At 34.5% G+C, this 14947-nt stretch overlaps 1 protein-coding gene across 1 annotated transcript in view; it reads right to left on the bottom strand.

Moving 5' to 3' along the window:
• Nucleotides 1–761: 761 nt before the first annotated feature.
• FECH (ferrochelatase) overlaps nucleotides 762–14947 on the bottom strand; it is a 48546-nt gene continuing 34360 nt past the window's right edge. Inside the window, exons 7-11 of the mRNA XM_044657801.1 lie at nucleotides 13628–13726; nucleotides 7483–7590; nucleotides 6149–6313; nucleotides 1552–1611; nucleotides 762–1092 (exon numbers count right to left, since the gene is read on the bottom strand). Coding sequence (XP_044513736.1) covers nucleotides 958–1092; nucleotides 1552–1611; nucleotides 6149–6313; nucleotides 7483–7590; nucleotides 13628–13726 — 567 coding nt within the window. The 3' untranslated portion in view covers nucleotides 762–957. The remainder of the gene's footprint in view (nucleotides 1093–1551; nucleotides 1612–6148; nucleotides 6314–7482; nucleotides 7591–13627; nucleotides 13727–14947) is intronic.

The raw sequence follows: 14947 nt of genomic DNA, 5'->3' as shown, positions 1-14947 counted from the left end.
AAATAAACCTATGTAGTATGGAAAAATTCATCCCAGACAGAGAGAATTTGCACCAAGATGGTCACTGGGGTTTGGGGGAAAAAATTAAAAATAAAGGAATCAGTTATCAAAATTTCTCAGTAACATCATTTCTCAAGAACACAAACTTCCAAAGGCCAGCAGGAAAGACCATGAGCATTCTTCATGCCATCATAAATTTCCACAGTTATTCATAATAGACAAAATATTTTTATGTTGTTAGCAATCTTTACCCAATGGGATCTCAGGGGATTTAAAAAAATCAATACATTTCACAATTACTAATGAAAAAACAATATGCAAAGAAGTGAAAAGACCAGCTTCCTGGCAAACTGCTGGCAAATCATTGGTGGATACAGGTACCAAAGCTCACTCCCAATGACATCATGGTCAATGCAACTGCTAGGCCTCAGAGGTAACCTTCAATTTAGGTTTTTCATAGTGAGATACATTTTTGATGAAACAAAGATGAATGAAAATGTAAACAAAGCTCAGTCACCCGATAGTCCATGTGGAATGGCCTCATCTGTACTGCTGCAAAATTTCTTTGGTGATGAAACCAAAATCTGTATTTCAAATGGGTCTCTAGAATCCAAGAAATCTTTAAAAATCCATCTGTTTATGATTTAAATAAAACAGCCAACTGGCCATCGTGTTAACAATACTTAAAGCACATCACTACACTTGGAAGAATAAAATGTGAATGTTCACAGCATATTAAGTACATAAAAATAGAATTCCTTCTAGAGGGATCTTTTGAATCATTCTCTACATACTATCAAGCAAAGCATACCCAAAGATCTGTTGATATTGCAACGTAATTTAGTTCCTTTATTTCTTCTAATATTTTCCCCCCAAATGTGAGGTCTTTGGGGTGTTTTGGGGTCACCCCCGGAAGTGTTTTTCCTAACTAATCCAACTGGCTTCTCAGACCATGTGTCACAGCTGTTGATTACTGAAGAAGGATTTTGTCTCCCTGCAGACAGGATTTACACAGAGCGGACAGCTTAGAGTTAACTGCTTGGAGCACATTTCATTTGATTTGATATGTGAATGAACCAAATCAGCCAGTGCCTGAAAAACAGATGATAAGAAACAAAGATTAACCAAAACTAAAAAAGTGTATTCTGTCCTCAGTTAATTTTTCCTGTTGTGTTTGCCTGGATCATCACCAGAATGTTTTTGTTTGGGGGTTTTCTTTTAACATTTATTCATAAATTTTATTAACTAAAGACTACAAAGCTTCCTTTTCTAGAAAACCTCAGCTCAAAGAAGGTTAAGACCAGGGTTTTTGGAAATTAAATACTCTCATCAATGGCCCTAATAAATTAGCCTTAAGTACACAGAGGCACAAATAGAAAAACTGGGGATAAAGGGCGGAAATTTTAAGTATAGGAGATTCAATTTTTATTTTTTGTAATTAATTGGAACTCAAAATGTTTTAATATGTGAGAAAGCCAATATTCTGTTCGAGTTTCTCAGAGGACTGCTCTACTATATGTTCTACTAAGACAGCAGCAACATTGTGGATACCTTAGAGAACAATGGATTTCCATTAAGAGATTCTGCTCTTCTGATGTTTTCAACTCCACACTGAATCAAATGAGAAGAAAAAAAACACATACGTTTTTATTTCTTAAAGCTTTTTTTAAAAGATCTGCTACAACTAAAAACAAGCAAACAAACAAAACCACAACCCAGAGTACTGGTTCAAAAGTGTCTACAGGCAGCTGTTAACTGTTCATTAAAAATATTAGACCTGCACTAAAAGTTATGTTCATCTCTGCTAGTATAAATGCCTCGTCAATTTCTCCATACTATTCTTATCCCTCCCAAGCATTATATATTTCTAATCTACTTAAAAGTTATCCTAAGTATATAACTCTTTCTTCACTTAAATTTGTGCTTCATTCTTTTCTCTCCAGAAAAATAACAAACTAGACAGATTTTTAATGCACACTTCTAACAGCATCTTCCTAGTAAGCATGTCCTTCTTCATGTCTTTCTTCATTATTTATATGAAATACACATTCAGCACCCCAGGTCTGGTTAAAATATTCATTGAATTGTCTAACAATGATAAAGTTTGGGAGTTCATTTCTAAATGTTTCTAAAAATTACCTACTGTAGCCTCTTCTCCAATTTATAGGTGTTATTTAAATTATCTTTATTGGTGGAAGATCCTCTTAACAAGAGATGAAGTAGTCAAGAATATAAAAATGATATCATGAGTAATAAGGATGAGGGAAAGGACCTGAGATTTCAGTGGCACAGGGAATTCTGGGTGAAGAATATACAGGTTAAGGCCTTTTCTGAAACTTCAAATCTTGGAGGGCTGTCTAAAGCTTCAAGGGACTAAGTAAACTTCCCCATAGTTAGTATGTGTCAGTGGTGAGATTTGAACCCAAGTCTTCCTGGCTTTGAGGCTGGCTATCTAGCTACCACACTGTATTGGCTCTTGGGAGCCCTAAAACAGGCCTGTAAGCCAATCATTTTTTAGATAGGTATGGGAGGATATACTACAAGTGGAAAATAAGAAAAATACTAAATGTCACAAAGAATTCTGAAAATATTCACCAGTCAGAAAAAAAAAAAAGAACTTATTGCCATTTCCATTTTGGTTTCCAGTGTTAATTAACTTGCTTCCCTGTTCCAGAAAATACTGGTATCATTCTATAATATGCAGCAGCACCCTGGAGAGTGACTCCTCAGAGCCAACATAAAATCTCATTTTCAGTAATGATAGACAATGGTTCCCAAAACATGTCTCTTTCATATTAACCTGTTTCATATTATTTCAAGATTGCCCATTTCTGTATCTCAACAATGACAAACAGAACCATAATTTTTTTGACTAATTATGTGACCGCCTGCAGCCACAAATTAATATATTCGTGGGTGGACACCTGAGAAGGAAAGTTAGAAACCGAGGGAAAATGGGTAAAGGGGAGAGAGAGAGAGAGAGAGAGAGAACACAACAAAGAAAGAAAGAGAGTTACATGTGTCCCCAATCTTTTATTGGAGAATCAAAGAATGGAGAATGGGAAATAGCTAATGGACATGTGACATGGCATATTATTTAACACTGGCTCAACTGACAGCCACAAGATCAAAGATGAGGAGGTTAATCAAACATATGACCTGGTAGGGAATCTGGTCTGACAAGGGAGGAGCTAGGACCCTGTGGTAACTAATGCCCTGTCCAGGAATTCTCCTGACCTTTGGACTGTAAGTTTGGAGAGTGGTCAGAATTAATAGAGTGTCAATTAAATACAGTGATTAAGAAATAATATGACTATGAGTCAGGTACATGACCACATAGGTTACAATATTAATACATCAATAATACTTTCAAGATTAGAATATACCCAGGATGCCACAAATTATAAATATGTCATAAAACTGAGTATCAATGATTCAGATTGAACTATCTTTTCCTTAAAGTATCAAAATGAATGAGTAAATTTACTGAATATATAGTGTTTTCCTAGACCTAAACCCAATACAATTCAGAGTTGAGTGGGTTTTTCTGTGTAGGTACTCTTGCAAAACAAAGAAGATATTTATATAATATTTAACACATTTGGTTGATCTACCCTCAAAACAACAATACAGTGACTGCTGTTTATTTGGAAGCTAATCATCCAATTCGTAAAAGATATTTTAGAACACCTACCTTTCTTCTTTCTCCCTTTGGTAACCTACCTTTCTATCACCATTAATTAGCTCTAGCATCAGTAGGTTGGAGGGGAAGGGGAATTGCTAGAATTCATAGCAGTCAATGCTACAGATAGTCCTTGATTTAGAGAGACTTAAAAGTTCATTTTTCAGTAGCTTGAAACTGGTAACACATATTACCATAGAAACAACATTATAAATGTTGGTGAGATGGTTTCTTTGTTCCCTTTTATGGACTAACTTAATTAGTCAATTGCTACTAATGTGATCAATCTAATTACTGAAATAGCAAATACCAATATTAAGATGGATGCGAAATATCACTCAATATAGAAAAAAATTTTCTCAAATAAATTCTTGGTATAAACTGCATTAGTAATAGTTGGACAGGGATGGTATGGTTAAACAAGGAAAAAATCATCTACAAATGTCATTTTAGCTAATTACAACTTTCCTTGAAAGCCTTCCAACAAAGCAATAGTCCATGCACTCTTCAACATATGTGCATTCTGTACACACAGCATCCACCTTACACAGAGGCTGTCCCATTCAGTACCATACCAGGAATAGGTATTCCACGTGGAATTCCTTAAAAGCAAGAAGCCACTGTGTTCCCTTCTCACTGTGCAATGGATGGCTAGTGACCACAGTAGAAGGCTATGTGTTCCCATTGCTGTGCTCCCCTCTCTCCATAAATGCATAATGCATTTTCCCATAGGCTAAATGTTATAAATGGTGGTTAGGTTTCCTCAACTAGCCCACAAAAGCTTATTTAACTCATAACATAGCTGAACTATAGTTTTTCTCCATAATGAATGACAATTCACATTCATCTTACAAGATGCTAACAATGGTATTTGTTATTTCAATAATCAGATTGATCACCACAGTGGCAAATAGCTAATTAAGTCAGTACATAAAAGAGGTCAAGAAAATTACTAGCACATGACTCTATGTTTATTCTCATATTTCAGAAAAAAACATGCAATTTTAAAAACCTTATTGCCTTGTAACACATAACAGAAAAACACATTTTATAAAAAACCCAAATTAAGTGCCAGTATCAAGGAGAAAAGGAATTACAATATAAATAAAACCTGACTAATTCAAATTAATGAAAAGACACTGGACAGGATTAATGAAATGTCTGAATTACTGACTTGAAAAACAGGGCAGTTTCACATAGTATAGATTATTCAAACTAAGCTAAAAGGTGTTATCTAATAGTGATCATTAAGCCACCTGCTTTAATGAATGAATATTTTTCATTTGTTAATGATTCTAAATGATACTTTAAAATATTCTTAATTATTTTTAAGCATTTCCCCCTTCAATGTTTTTTCACACTATGAAATTACTATATAAAGAAGAGACTTCATAAAGAACTGGGGTAGATATCAACTCAATCTCATTTAAAATCACTACAGACTCTGAATTATTGGGATTCAGATGGAGTCATAAAATCATGAGATCTTAGTCTTGGAAGAGGTCCCCAAAAACAAACAAATAAATAAATAAAAGGACCTTTCCTCAAAATAATAAACAGTATATATTAAAAAAAAAAAAGAAGTCATCTCCAAAAGCCTGACAATGTCTAACTGAATCATGAATTCTCTCTAAAATGTCACTAATGTGCTATATGGAATAATGAATGGGGTGATTTCAAAAAGAGCTGTTAAGATCTACATGAACTGATACAGAGTGAAATAAGCAGAACCAAGAGAACATTATACATAGTAACTGAAATACTGTGGAACAATCCAATGTGATACTTTGCTACTAATAGCAATATAACAATCCAGGACAATTCTGAGGACTTATTAAAAGAATGGTATCTACCTCCTGAAAAAGAATTGTTGGAGTAGAAATGCAAGTGAAAACATATATGATTTGTCACTTGTTTATTTGGTTATATGTTTGGGGGTTTTGGTTCTATAAGATTATTCACTTACAAAAATGAATAATATGGAAATGTGTTTTGCATGATAATACATGTAAAAACCAGATTGAATTGCTTATCAACTCTGGGAGGGAGGAGAGAAGAAGGGAGGAAGACAATTTGGATCATACAATTTTGGAAAAAGTATGTGGAAATTTATTATTAAAATAAAAAGCAATAAAAATAAAATGTCACTGATGAGAAGTCACAATGCTTCTGCCTAAAGACCTTCCATAAAGGGAAACTCACTATCTAATAAGACCATTCATTTTGTTTTTTAACACCTTTAATTATTCCAAAGTTCTTTTTTCCTCCTGGAAGATTTCTATTTCTGTCTTCTAGGGGTCAATAAAAGTAAGTTTACTCTATCTTCTACCAAAAAAAAATCACTCAAACCTCTGAAGATAGTGATCTTTTTCATATAAACAAATGTATAATCATCACCCTTAGGAAGTTAGAAATACACATGTACATAGCAATGTTCTGTAGTGATGAAAATTAAAAGTATCTTACCTCATTTGCTAATTTTTGAGAGTACTCGATGTCTAGTTCATACAAGGTTTCAATATGATCACTGGTAAATGCTATTGGAACTAAAAGGATATTCTTCCTGCCCCTCTCACAAAGTCCCTTGATAGTTTCATCTGTCTGTGGACCCAACCATGGCATTGGACCAACCTATGAAAATAAAATATTAATGACAACATAAACATCCCCTGATGGGCCTTACACAGAACTTATCATTTTGAAATCTAAATATTCACCATGGAGGCACTGGTAACTGAAGGCAGGAGGAGGAAGATGGAAACAAGGAACTGATAAACTAGAAATGTTAAGTTTCATTAATTGAAGGATTTTTGTTTTGTTTTTGTACAAAAATTCAATTCAACAAGCCTCTATTAAGAGCTATTAACTAGTCCTCATTCACCCAGTACAGTGAAAAGAGCCTAGGAATCAGAGGACTTAGTTTCAAATTCTACATCTGATGCTTATTACTTGTTTGAAGAAATAAGAGGAAGGGAGCAAGCATTTATTAAGTGTTTACTATGTACCAGACACCGTGCAAAATTTTAGGCACTTCACAAATATTATCTTGTTTGATCGCCACAACAACTCTGTCAAATAGATTCTAGTGTATCACCATTTTATAGAGGCAGAGAAAGGTTAGGTGACTAACCCAAGGACACATAGCTAGTTAAACACTTGAGGCTGCATCTCAGCTCAGGTCTTCCTGCCTGTAGGCCCAGTGCTCTATGCACTGTGGCACCACCAGCTGCCTCAGTTTTCTATATAATAAGCTTAGACTAGATGGCCCCTGAGGTCCCTTTCAGCTCTAGGTCTAGGATCCCATGCCCCCTGACATTTCTTCACACTTTTTCCTAATCAGAACATGACTTTCTTGAGAGTAAGCACTGCCTCACTTACCACTTTGTGCCTGCAGCACTTAGATCAGTGTTTCGCACATTACTAGTACTTAGCATAATACTTTCCACTTACTCACGTATTCATTTTTCCATAGATTATATTTGCTTCCTGTGCTTCCTTGATGGCAGAGACATTTTTTTCTAAGAATCCTCTCAGAGGATTTTTCCTAAAATAAATATTTGCTAAGTATTTGTTGAATCAAATTTTGGTTACAATAATGAATCTCTAAATCAACAACCATATTATTTTCAGATCACTTTCTTTTCTCTTCCCTCTTATTCGGCTCCACAGTTATTTGTGTTTCCATGGTCCATATCCAGATTTCAAAATGATCAAGCCTATATATGTGCTGATATATGATATCATGATCAATGTTTTTAGCATTTAGTTAGAGAAATGACTTCTTGGATTCTAACACATACCTTGGACTGCCAGACAAGTCTGTAAGAGTTGGAGTATCCCAGCTTCTCCATTACTGTTTGGACCGTAGCTCCTACCTCTTGTGGATAAGGATCACCTCGATTGACTGCCTGTCATCAAGAAAGATTATGCTCTCAGGCCCCAATCACATGAAGAACAGTCAGGCAAGATAGTCATGGGGGATGGCCAAAGTACAATTTGGTGTCTTTCCTCTAAAATGACATAAATGTTCTAATAATCAAAATTCTACCATTATCAGAATTATTAAACTTGCCTGTCATACATGTGGGGAAAAAGTACATTGTATAGAAAAGAAAGATGGAAAGGATCAGTTTGGTGTAAAAGTATGTGAATGTCCAACAAATATACCATGTGATGCAAGAAGGAGTGTGAAAAGAGATAAGATTATTAAATGAGAATTAAGATACTAATTTAATTAAGGTAGTATAGAAGAAGGCCTAGAGCAGATAGTGACAGAGTAAGTAAAAGGAGATGCAATAAAGTGAATAAAATAGAGGAGAAAAGGATATCAAAAGCCTAGATTATAAACTTAGGAAAAAGGACTATCTTGTACTTATGTTTTACACCTTTATGGAGAGGGTCTCCAACTCCAAAAAATCAGAATGAGCTCCTAACCCTGTTGTTCACTGTTGAGTAAAAAGACTTTCATATCAGGATCTTCTCTCTATGGTCCCACTTGTCCTAAACTGATGGTCAGAGCAAAGAAGCAGCACAGGGTTCCATGCTCTTGACCAGCAGATGGCAGTAAATACCCATAAAAAGTCACCCCAGCCTCCCTGAGCCCAGTTCCCTGTCCCCCAGCCTTTATCTCAAGTCTGACAACTTCAACAAAAGAAAAAACAATCACAGGATGGATGGGGTTTTATTATACTTTTGAAAGGGAAAATATGCCATCTTTTAGGCTTCAATGGACAGGCTTTTAGTACAGAATGCCAAGTTCTAAGATAGTGAAATGGACTTCAACAGATTCTATAGATATTCTTCTCCTTTACCCGTTTTATTCTTTTTTTTGCATCCATTATATCGTATTTGCTTTAATGCCATATGAGCCATGTTACCAACAGGTCAAGCCAAGAATGCCTGTTTTGCTTTCAGTACCTATGGTACAGGATTGTTCAGGTAAGATCATTTAAAAAATGAAATGCAAGCAAATTCTCCTTTGTTTAAAAATGAAACATAAAAATTTGCTATGAAGTAAAACAGACACTGAAAAGAAACTTGAGGACACATTAACAGATTTTTTTAAACCCATCATCTCAATAAAATGATTATCAGCTCATAAAAACATAGTCTAGTCCTTCTCTCTTATCAAAGTGACAACAATGATTCTTTCCATGGTTATGAGTATCTAAGATTTAAAGAGACTTCAGAGAATGCTTAATCTAACCCCCTCATTCTACAAAAGAAGAAACTAAGTCTTAGAAAAGTAAAGTGACTTGTCCAAAGTCATGCATCCATTAATGGACTAACTCCCAGTCTAATGTTCTCTTTTTACTATGTCTCCAACAGTTGTTGCTTCAAGAAAAATGACACTAAAAATCAGAATTACAATTAATTGAGGAAACAAAGGAGTAGGGGGAGAACTAGATTTGAAGTCAGAAAACCTAGATTCAAATCTCTGCCATCTACTGCCTGTGTGACCTTGGGCAAGTCAGCTGATCTCTCTTGGCTTCTGTTTTCTGAACTGTAAAATGTGGACAAGATTGAATAAGATGGCCTCTGAGCTCCCTTCCAGCTCTGAACCTACAATCACTTGCTAATAATGAATTCTTTTTAAAAGCTCTTGCTTACCTTACCTTCTGTTTGTTATGACAAGTTTTTTAAAAATCGACCTAACATTATTAAGGTCAGAAGTCATATTACTGTGTATATCTGCTTTAAAGAGATTTTTTTTCCCTCCCCTTAGGGAAAAACTTGGCACAGTGGATAGAGCACTAGGCCTGGTGTCTGGAACACTCATCTTCCCAAGTTCAAATCTGGCCTCAGACACTTCTTTACTGTGATCCTGAGCAAATCACTTACAACCCTGTTACCTCCATTTCCTCCCCTGTAAAATGAACTGGAGAAGGAAGTGGCAAACCGTTTGCTCCAGTATCTTCTCCAAGAAAACTCCAAATGGAGTCACAAAGAGAGGAAGACATGACTGAAATCATTCAATAACAAATGGAAGAAACTGGTAACTAGTACATGATCTGTGCCATTCCCAGCTGAGAAGGTATAGGAGCAAAATATTGAAGCACGAAGCAAACTGGTTATATTTTAACACCAGCTACACATGTGAGATAATGAAATTTGAGTTAGCTAATCTTTGTGTCAGGTCTCCTTTCTAAAACTGTGGTTTTAACGGCATGATATTTGCTTGTCATAGGTAATTTTATATTGTCCAACTATCTTAATTATTCAAAGCCCAACACTACATGAACATTGGAATCTCTGGAACCAGAAGCATGTTCTTTTTAAATATGTTGGTTTTTTAATTTATTGTTTGTTTATTAGATAAAGTTCCCTCATTCCTTCCCTTCCCACACTAGAGAAGGCATCATTTGACAGCAAAAAAAAAAAAAAACAACAAAAAACATATGTATATTGTGATTACACATATGTGCATATTCATGTGTATATAAAAACAATGCATGCTTTTTGTCAGTTCTTACTCTGGAAGTAGACATGCACAAATCACTCTTCAAACAAATTTTTATTGCTACACATACTGTCTCTTGGTTCTACTCATTTTACGCTTCATAATTTCATGTAGGTCTTTCCATGTTTTTTCAAAACCAAGCCTCAACTTGTTTAGCTATTCCTCAATTAAAGGATAGCCACTCAATTTCCAGTTCTGTGATACCACAAAGAGAAGCTGCTATAAATATTTTTTTTCCCTTTTTCCCTGATCATCTTGAGAAACAGGCTTACTATGGCATAGCTGGGTAAAGGGGTACATTCAAAAATTTTATTAACTCTTTGGGCATAATTCCAGACTGCCCTCCAAAATGATTGGATCAGTTCATAGTTTCACCATCAGTGAACTAGTGTCCCCTTTTTTCCACATCACCCCCAACATCTGTCATTTTAGTCAATCTGATAAGTATGAGAGGATATGTCAGAGTTGTTCTGCATTTCTCTGATCAGTAATGATTTAGAGCATTTTTTCATGTATATATGCTTTGATTTCTTCATCCAAAAACTGTTTGTTCATATCTTTTGATCATTTATCAATTGAGGAAAGGCTCATTCTTATAAATGGGACAAAGTTCTTTATATATTTGAGATATGAGACCTCTATCTAGCTATAAAAATTGTCTATAAACTTTCCATAAAATTTATCTCCCAATTTTCTGCTTTCCTTTCTGGCTACATTTGTTTTATTTGTATAAACTCTTTTTATTTTCAATGTAATCAAAATTGTCCATTTTACATTTTACAATGCTCTCTAGTTCTTGTTTATTCATAAATTCTTCAAATCTGATAGGAAATATGGTTCACATTCTTCAAATTTGCTTATGATATGTCTAGGTCACGTATCCATTTTGATCTTATCTTGGTAAATTGTGTGATATATTGTGGTCTATATATAGTTTCTGTTAGACTGCTTTCCAGTTTCCTCAACAATTTTTACCAAATATTAAATTCTTACTCCAAAAGTTTGAATCTTTACTGTTTGTTGTATGTTTGTTCTGTTCTACTGATCAACATTTCTATTTCTTAACCACTGTAGGATAGTTTTGATAATTACTGCTTTATAATACAATTAAAAATCTCTTTTACCTTTTTTCCCCATTAACTCCTTCAATATTCTTGACCTTTTGTTCTTCCAAATTAATGTTATTTTTTCTAGCTCAATATATTTTTGGTGACAACTGGGATGGCACTGAATAAGTAGACAAGTTTAGGGAGGATTGTACTTTTTATTATACTGGCTCTGCCCAACCATGAAAAATTAATATTTTTTAAATTATTTAAATCTGACATTTTATGTAAAGTATTTATAATTATGTTCATGTAGTTCTTCGGTTTGTTTTAGCATGTATATATTCTGTCTATGGTTATTTTAAATGGGGTATCTTTATCTCTTCTTGCAGGGCTTTTTTACTGATCAATAGAAATGCTGATGATTTATACTTATGTGGATTTATTTTATATCCTGCTACTTTGGAAAATTATTGATAGTTCCAACTAATTTTATAGTTGAATCTCTAGGCTTTTCCAAATATACCATCATATCATCTGTAAACAGAAGATAAGTTTTATTACCTCTTTGCCCATTGTGATTCTTTCAATTTCTTTTTCTTCTCTTTTTGCTCTTGCTAGCATTTCTAATAAAATACTGAATAATACTGGTGATAATGGACATCCTTGTTTCACTCCTGATCTTATTGGGAAGGCTTCTAGCTTATTCCCATTACAAATAATGCTTAATAGGGTTTTAAATGCTGTTTTATCGTTTTACAGAAAAATCCATTTATACCCATAGTTTCAAGTGTGTGTTTGGTTTTTTTTAAATAAACCTTCCATCTTAGAATCAATACTGTGTATTGGTTCCAAGGCAGAAGAGAGGTAAGGGCTAGGCAATGGGGGTCAAGTGACTTGCCCAGAAACCAAGGACCTCCCATCTCTGGGTCTGTTTCTCAATCCACTGAGGTATTTAGCTACCCCCTCAAGTGTTTTTTTTTTTTGTTTTGTTTTCTTTTATTAAACCCTCACCTTCTGTCTTGGAGTCAATACTGTGTATTGGCTCCAAGCCAGAAGAGTGGTAAGGGTAGGCAATGGGGGTCAAGTGACTTGCCCAGGGTCACACGGCTGGGACGTGTCTGAGGCCAGATTTGAACCCAGGACCTCCCGTCTCTAGGCTTGGCTCTCAATCCACTGAGCTACCCAGCTGCCCCCATCCCTCAAGTGTTTTTAATAGGAATGAGTGTTGTTTTTTATCAAAAGTTTTTTTCTGCATCTACTGATATTACATAAAATTTTTGTTGCTTTTGTTAGTGGAAGAATTAGCTATATTAATAATTTTCCATACAAATATTTTTTCAGGGCAAACATGACTTTCTAGAAAGCAAAAGAATATGTAAATTAATATTTTAAGAAGAAAAATTATATTGGTTAATTTTTAAATGTATAGACTGATGGAATATTCTAAAAGTAACATTGAAATATGGAACTTTAGCTCCCCAATATATAAAAAACACATCCATGCATTCCTGGTATGAATCCTGTTTGGTCACAATGTATAATCTTTGTGATGTATTATCCTAGTCTCTTAGCTAGTATTATACTTAGGATTCCTATATTCATATTCATTAATGAAACTGGTCTATAATTTTCTTTCTCTGTTTTTGCTCTTCCTGGATTAGGTATCAGCACCATATTTGTTTCATAAGAGGAGTTTCTTTACCTATTATTTCAAATAATTTATTTAATACTGCAATGTTTGGTAAAATCACTTGTAAATTCATCTGGTCCTGATGCTTTTTTCTTAGGAAGTTCATTTTTGGTCTGTTCAACTTATTTTTTCTAAAACAGGTTTATTAAGATATACTATTTCCTCAAAAAAAGATGTTCTGATAAATAAGGAATCAACTAGACAACAACACGTGTGATGAAAATCACAAGAATCTCTAAAAGGAAAAGGACACTGAAGACTTTGTGAATAATAAATAACTCCTTAAATAAATCTGAAAGTGAAAGAAGAGTAATCAAACGGCTCCATTTTAGGCTCTACCATTCAGCTTTAACCAGTCCAATCTTACTCACAAGTCTCAGCACTCTAACTTGATGCCTGACTGTCTCTCAACAAAGAGTCAAAAGGCAATGGAATTTGTTGATTTAGGCTTCTAATTTTCAATAAATGATGCTTTTATCATATATGAGTACATATAAGGAATATACCTAGTCATGGATGATACGAATTAACCAATCTGGTTGCTGACACTGAAAAAGAATTTAATTTAGCACCAACAGATAAGATTGTTTTGGGTATCATTCTTTGCCCATAAATATAGGGGCTACTAAGGATAAATTGATTTTATAAATTGATAAAATGGAAGCAAATTCCTGATCACAAAAAGGAGACATATTACATATAAACTTCCCCTTGATCTTCCAAAAAAATTTTCTTTTATGACTTACAGACATTGGCAGTGAGTGTGCAGAGAAAAGAATGACCACATCTCCTCTCTTCTCTGGTGGAAATTGGTCCAGTTCTCTTTGTATGTGATCTACAAAGCACTGTATAAATACAAATTTAAAAAGAAATGGGTAGGAAAGTCAGGAGAAGAAGGAAGCAAACTTTGGAAATAAGTAAGTTATGCAAGAATGTTCTGAGGGTAACACTAAAACAACAAAAAAAGGTTATTTCTCTGAAAGTCCAAGGTACAATATTTCCTCCTCTAGTTCATCATCAAAATGGATAACAACAGTTTTAGGGGCCAGGGGAATTTGATGGGAAACTTCTAAAGCTTGCTAATGGCTCACTGAAAATGTATGTTCTGTGTCTCCTTCCCCTCGGGAGGCATAGGGCACACTTCCAGATGGAGAGGAAACACATATGGGGAAGAGAAGTTGTTTTAAGATCACTCATTTGCACAGTTAGCAGGAAAACAGCTTACTAGGTCTTTCTAAAACTTCCTTAGTTCGGCTTTCAGGCACATCACATTAAACCAAAATACATTAGATAGAAATAAGAGTAGGAAAAAGTAAGAAAATGCTGTTCTATTTTTATGACATCTTTCAAGACAAAAGTCAATCTCTTAATAAGAAGTTAGTATCAATCCTATCGCAAACATCAGAGGAAAACAAGGTACAGAGAAATCTGCCAACTGATACAAGGTCATCTAATCAGTATCAAGGCCACAATATTAGCCTCTTGACTTCAAGCCTAAAGTTCTGTTCACCATTCCAATTTTCAATAAAAAAGTATACCTTTCTTATTCACTTTAATAAAAATATTCTTTTATCATTTATTTGTCCCATTTCTTAAGTTGGAAATGCCAATTTACCAAAACAGTATACATTTGTGTAACTGATATATCTGCCCCATAGCTCAAGGCTCAATTACCTCCTTTAAAAAGTTTTATCATAAGGCAGAACCTGCCAAAAGCAGTAAAACAGAAAACCCCCTTTTCAGTCTTTAGGATTCAGGCAGCCCAGGTAAGCTCTGTGATCAGAGGGCTAGGGAGGGGGTCCTTGGCAAAATTCTCTTTGATGCTTCAAACTGGCATTGATACTACTGACTCCGATAGATTAAGCCATATTATTAGTGAAACTAGTAAAATTATCATTGTATTTTGTTATTTTTGGAGTAAAAACCAATTAGGTACATGCAAAACAAGAAAATGGGTTTTGGTTTTTTCCAGCATATGTTATAGCATGATGTCTTTTTTATTCATTCAGCTTGTTGAGTTGGTTTTTTTTTCTCTTCTGCTGAATGATTTTATTACTAAGGCTAGA

Source organism: Gracilinanus agilis, chromosome 1 (genome assembly GCF_016433145.1).
Source record: "Gracilinanus agilis isolate LMUSP501 chromosome 1, AgileGrace, whole genome shotgun sequence".
NCBI lineage: Eukaryota > Metazoa > Chordata > Mammalia > Didelphimorphia > Didelphidae > Gracilinanus > Gracilinanus agilis.
Note: the sequence above shows the minus strand (reverse complement) of the source record. Positions and strands in the feature narration are given on the sequence as shown.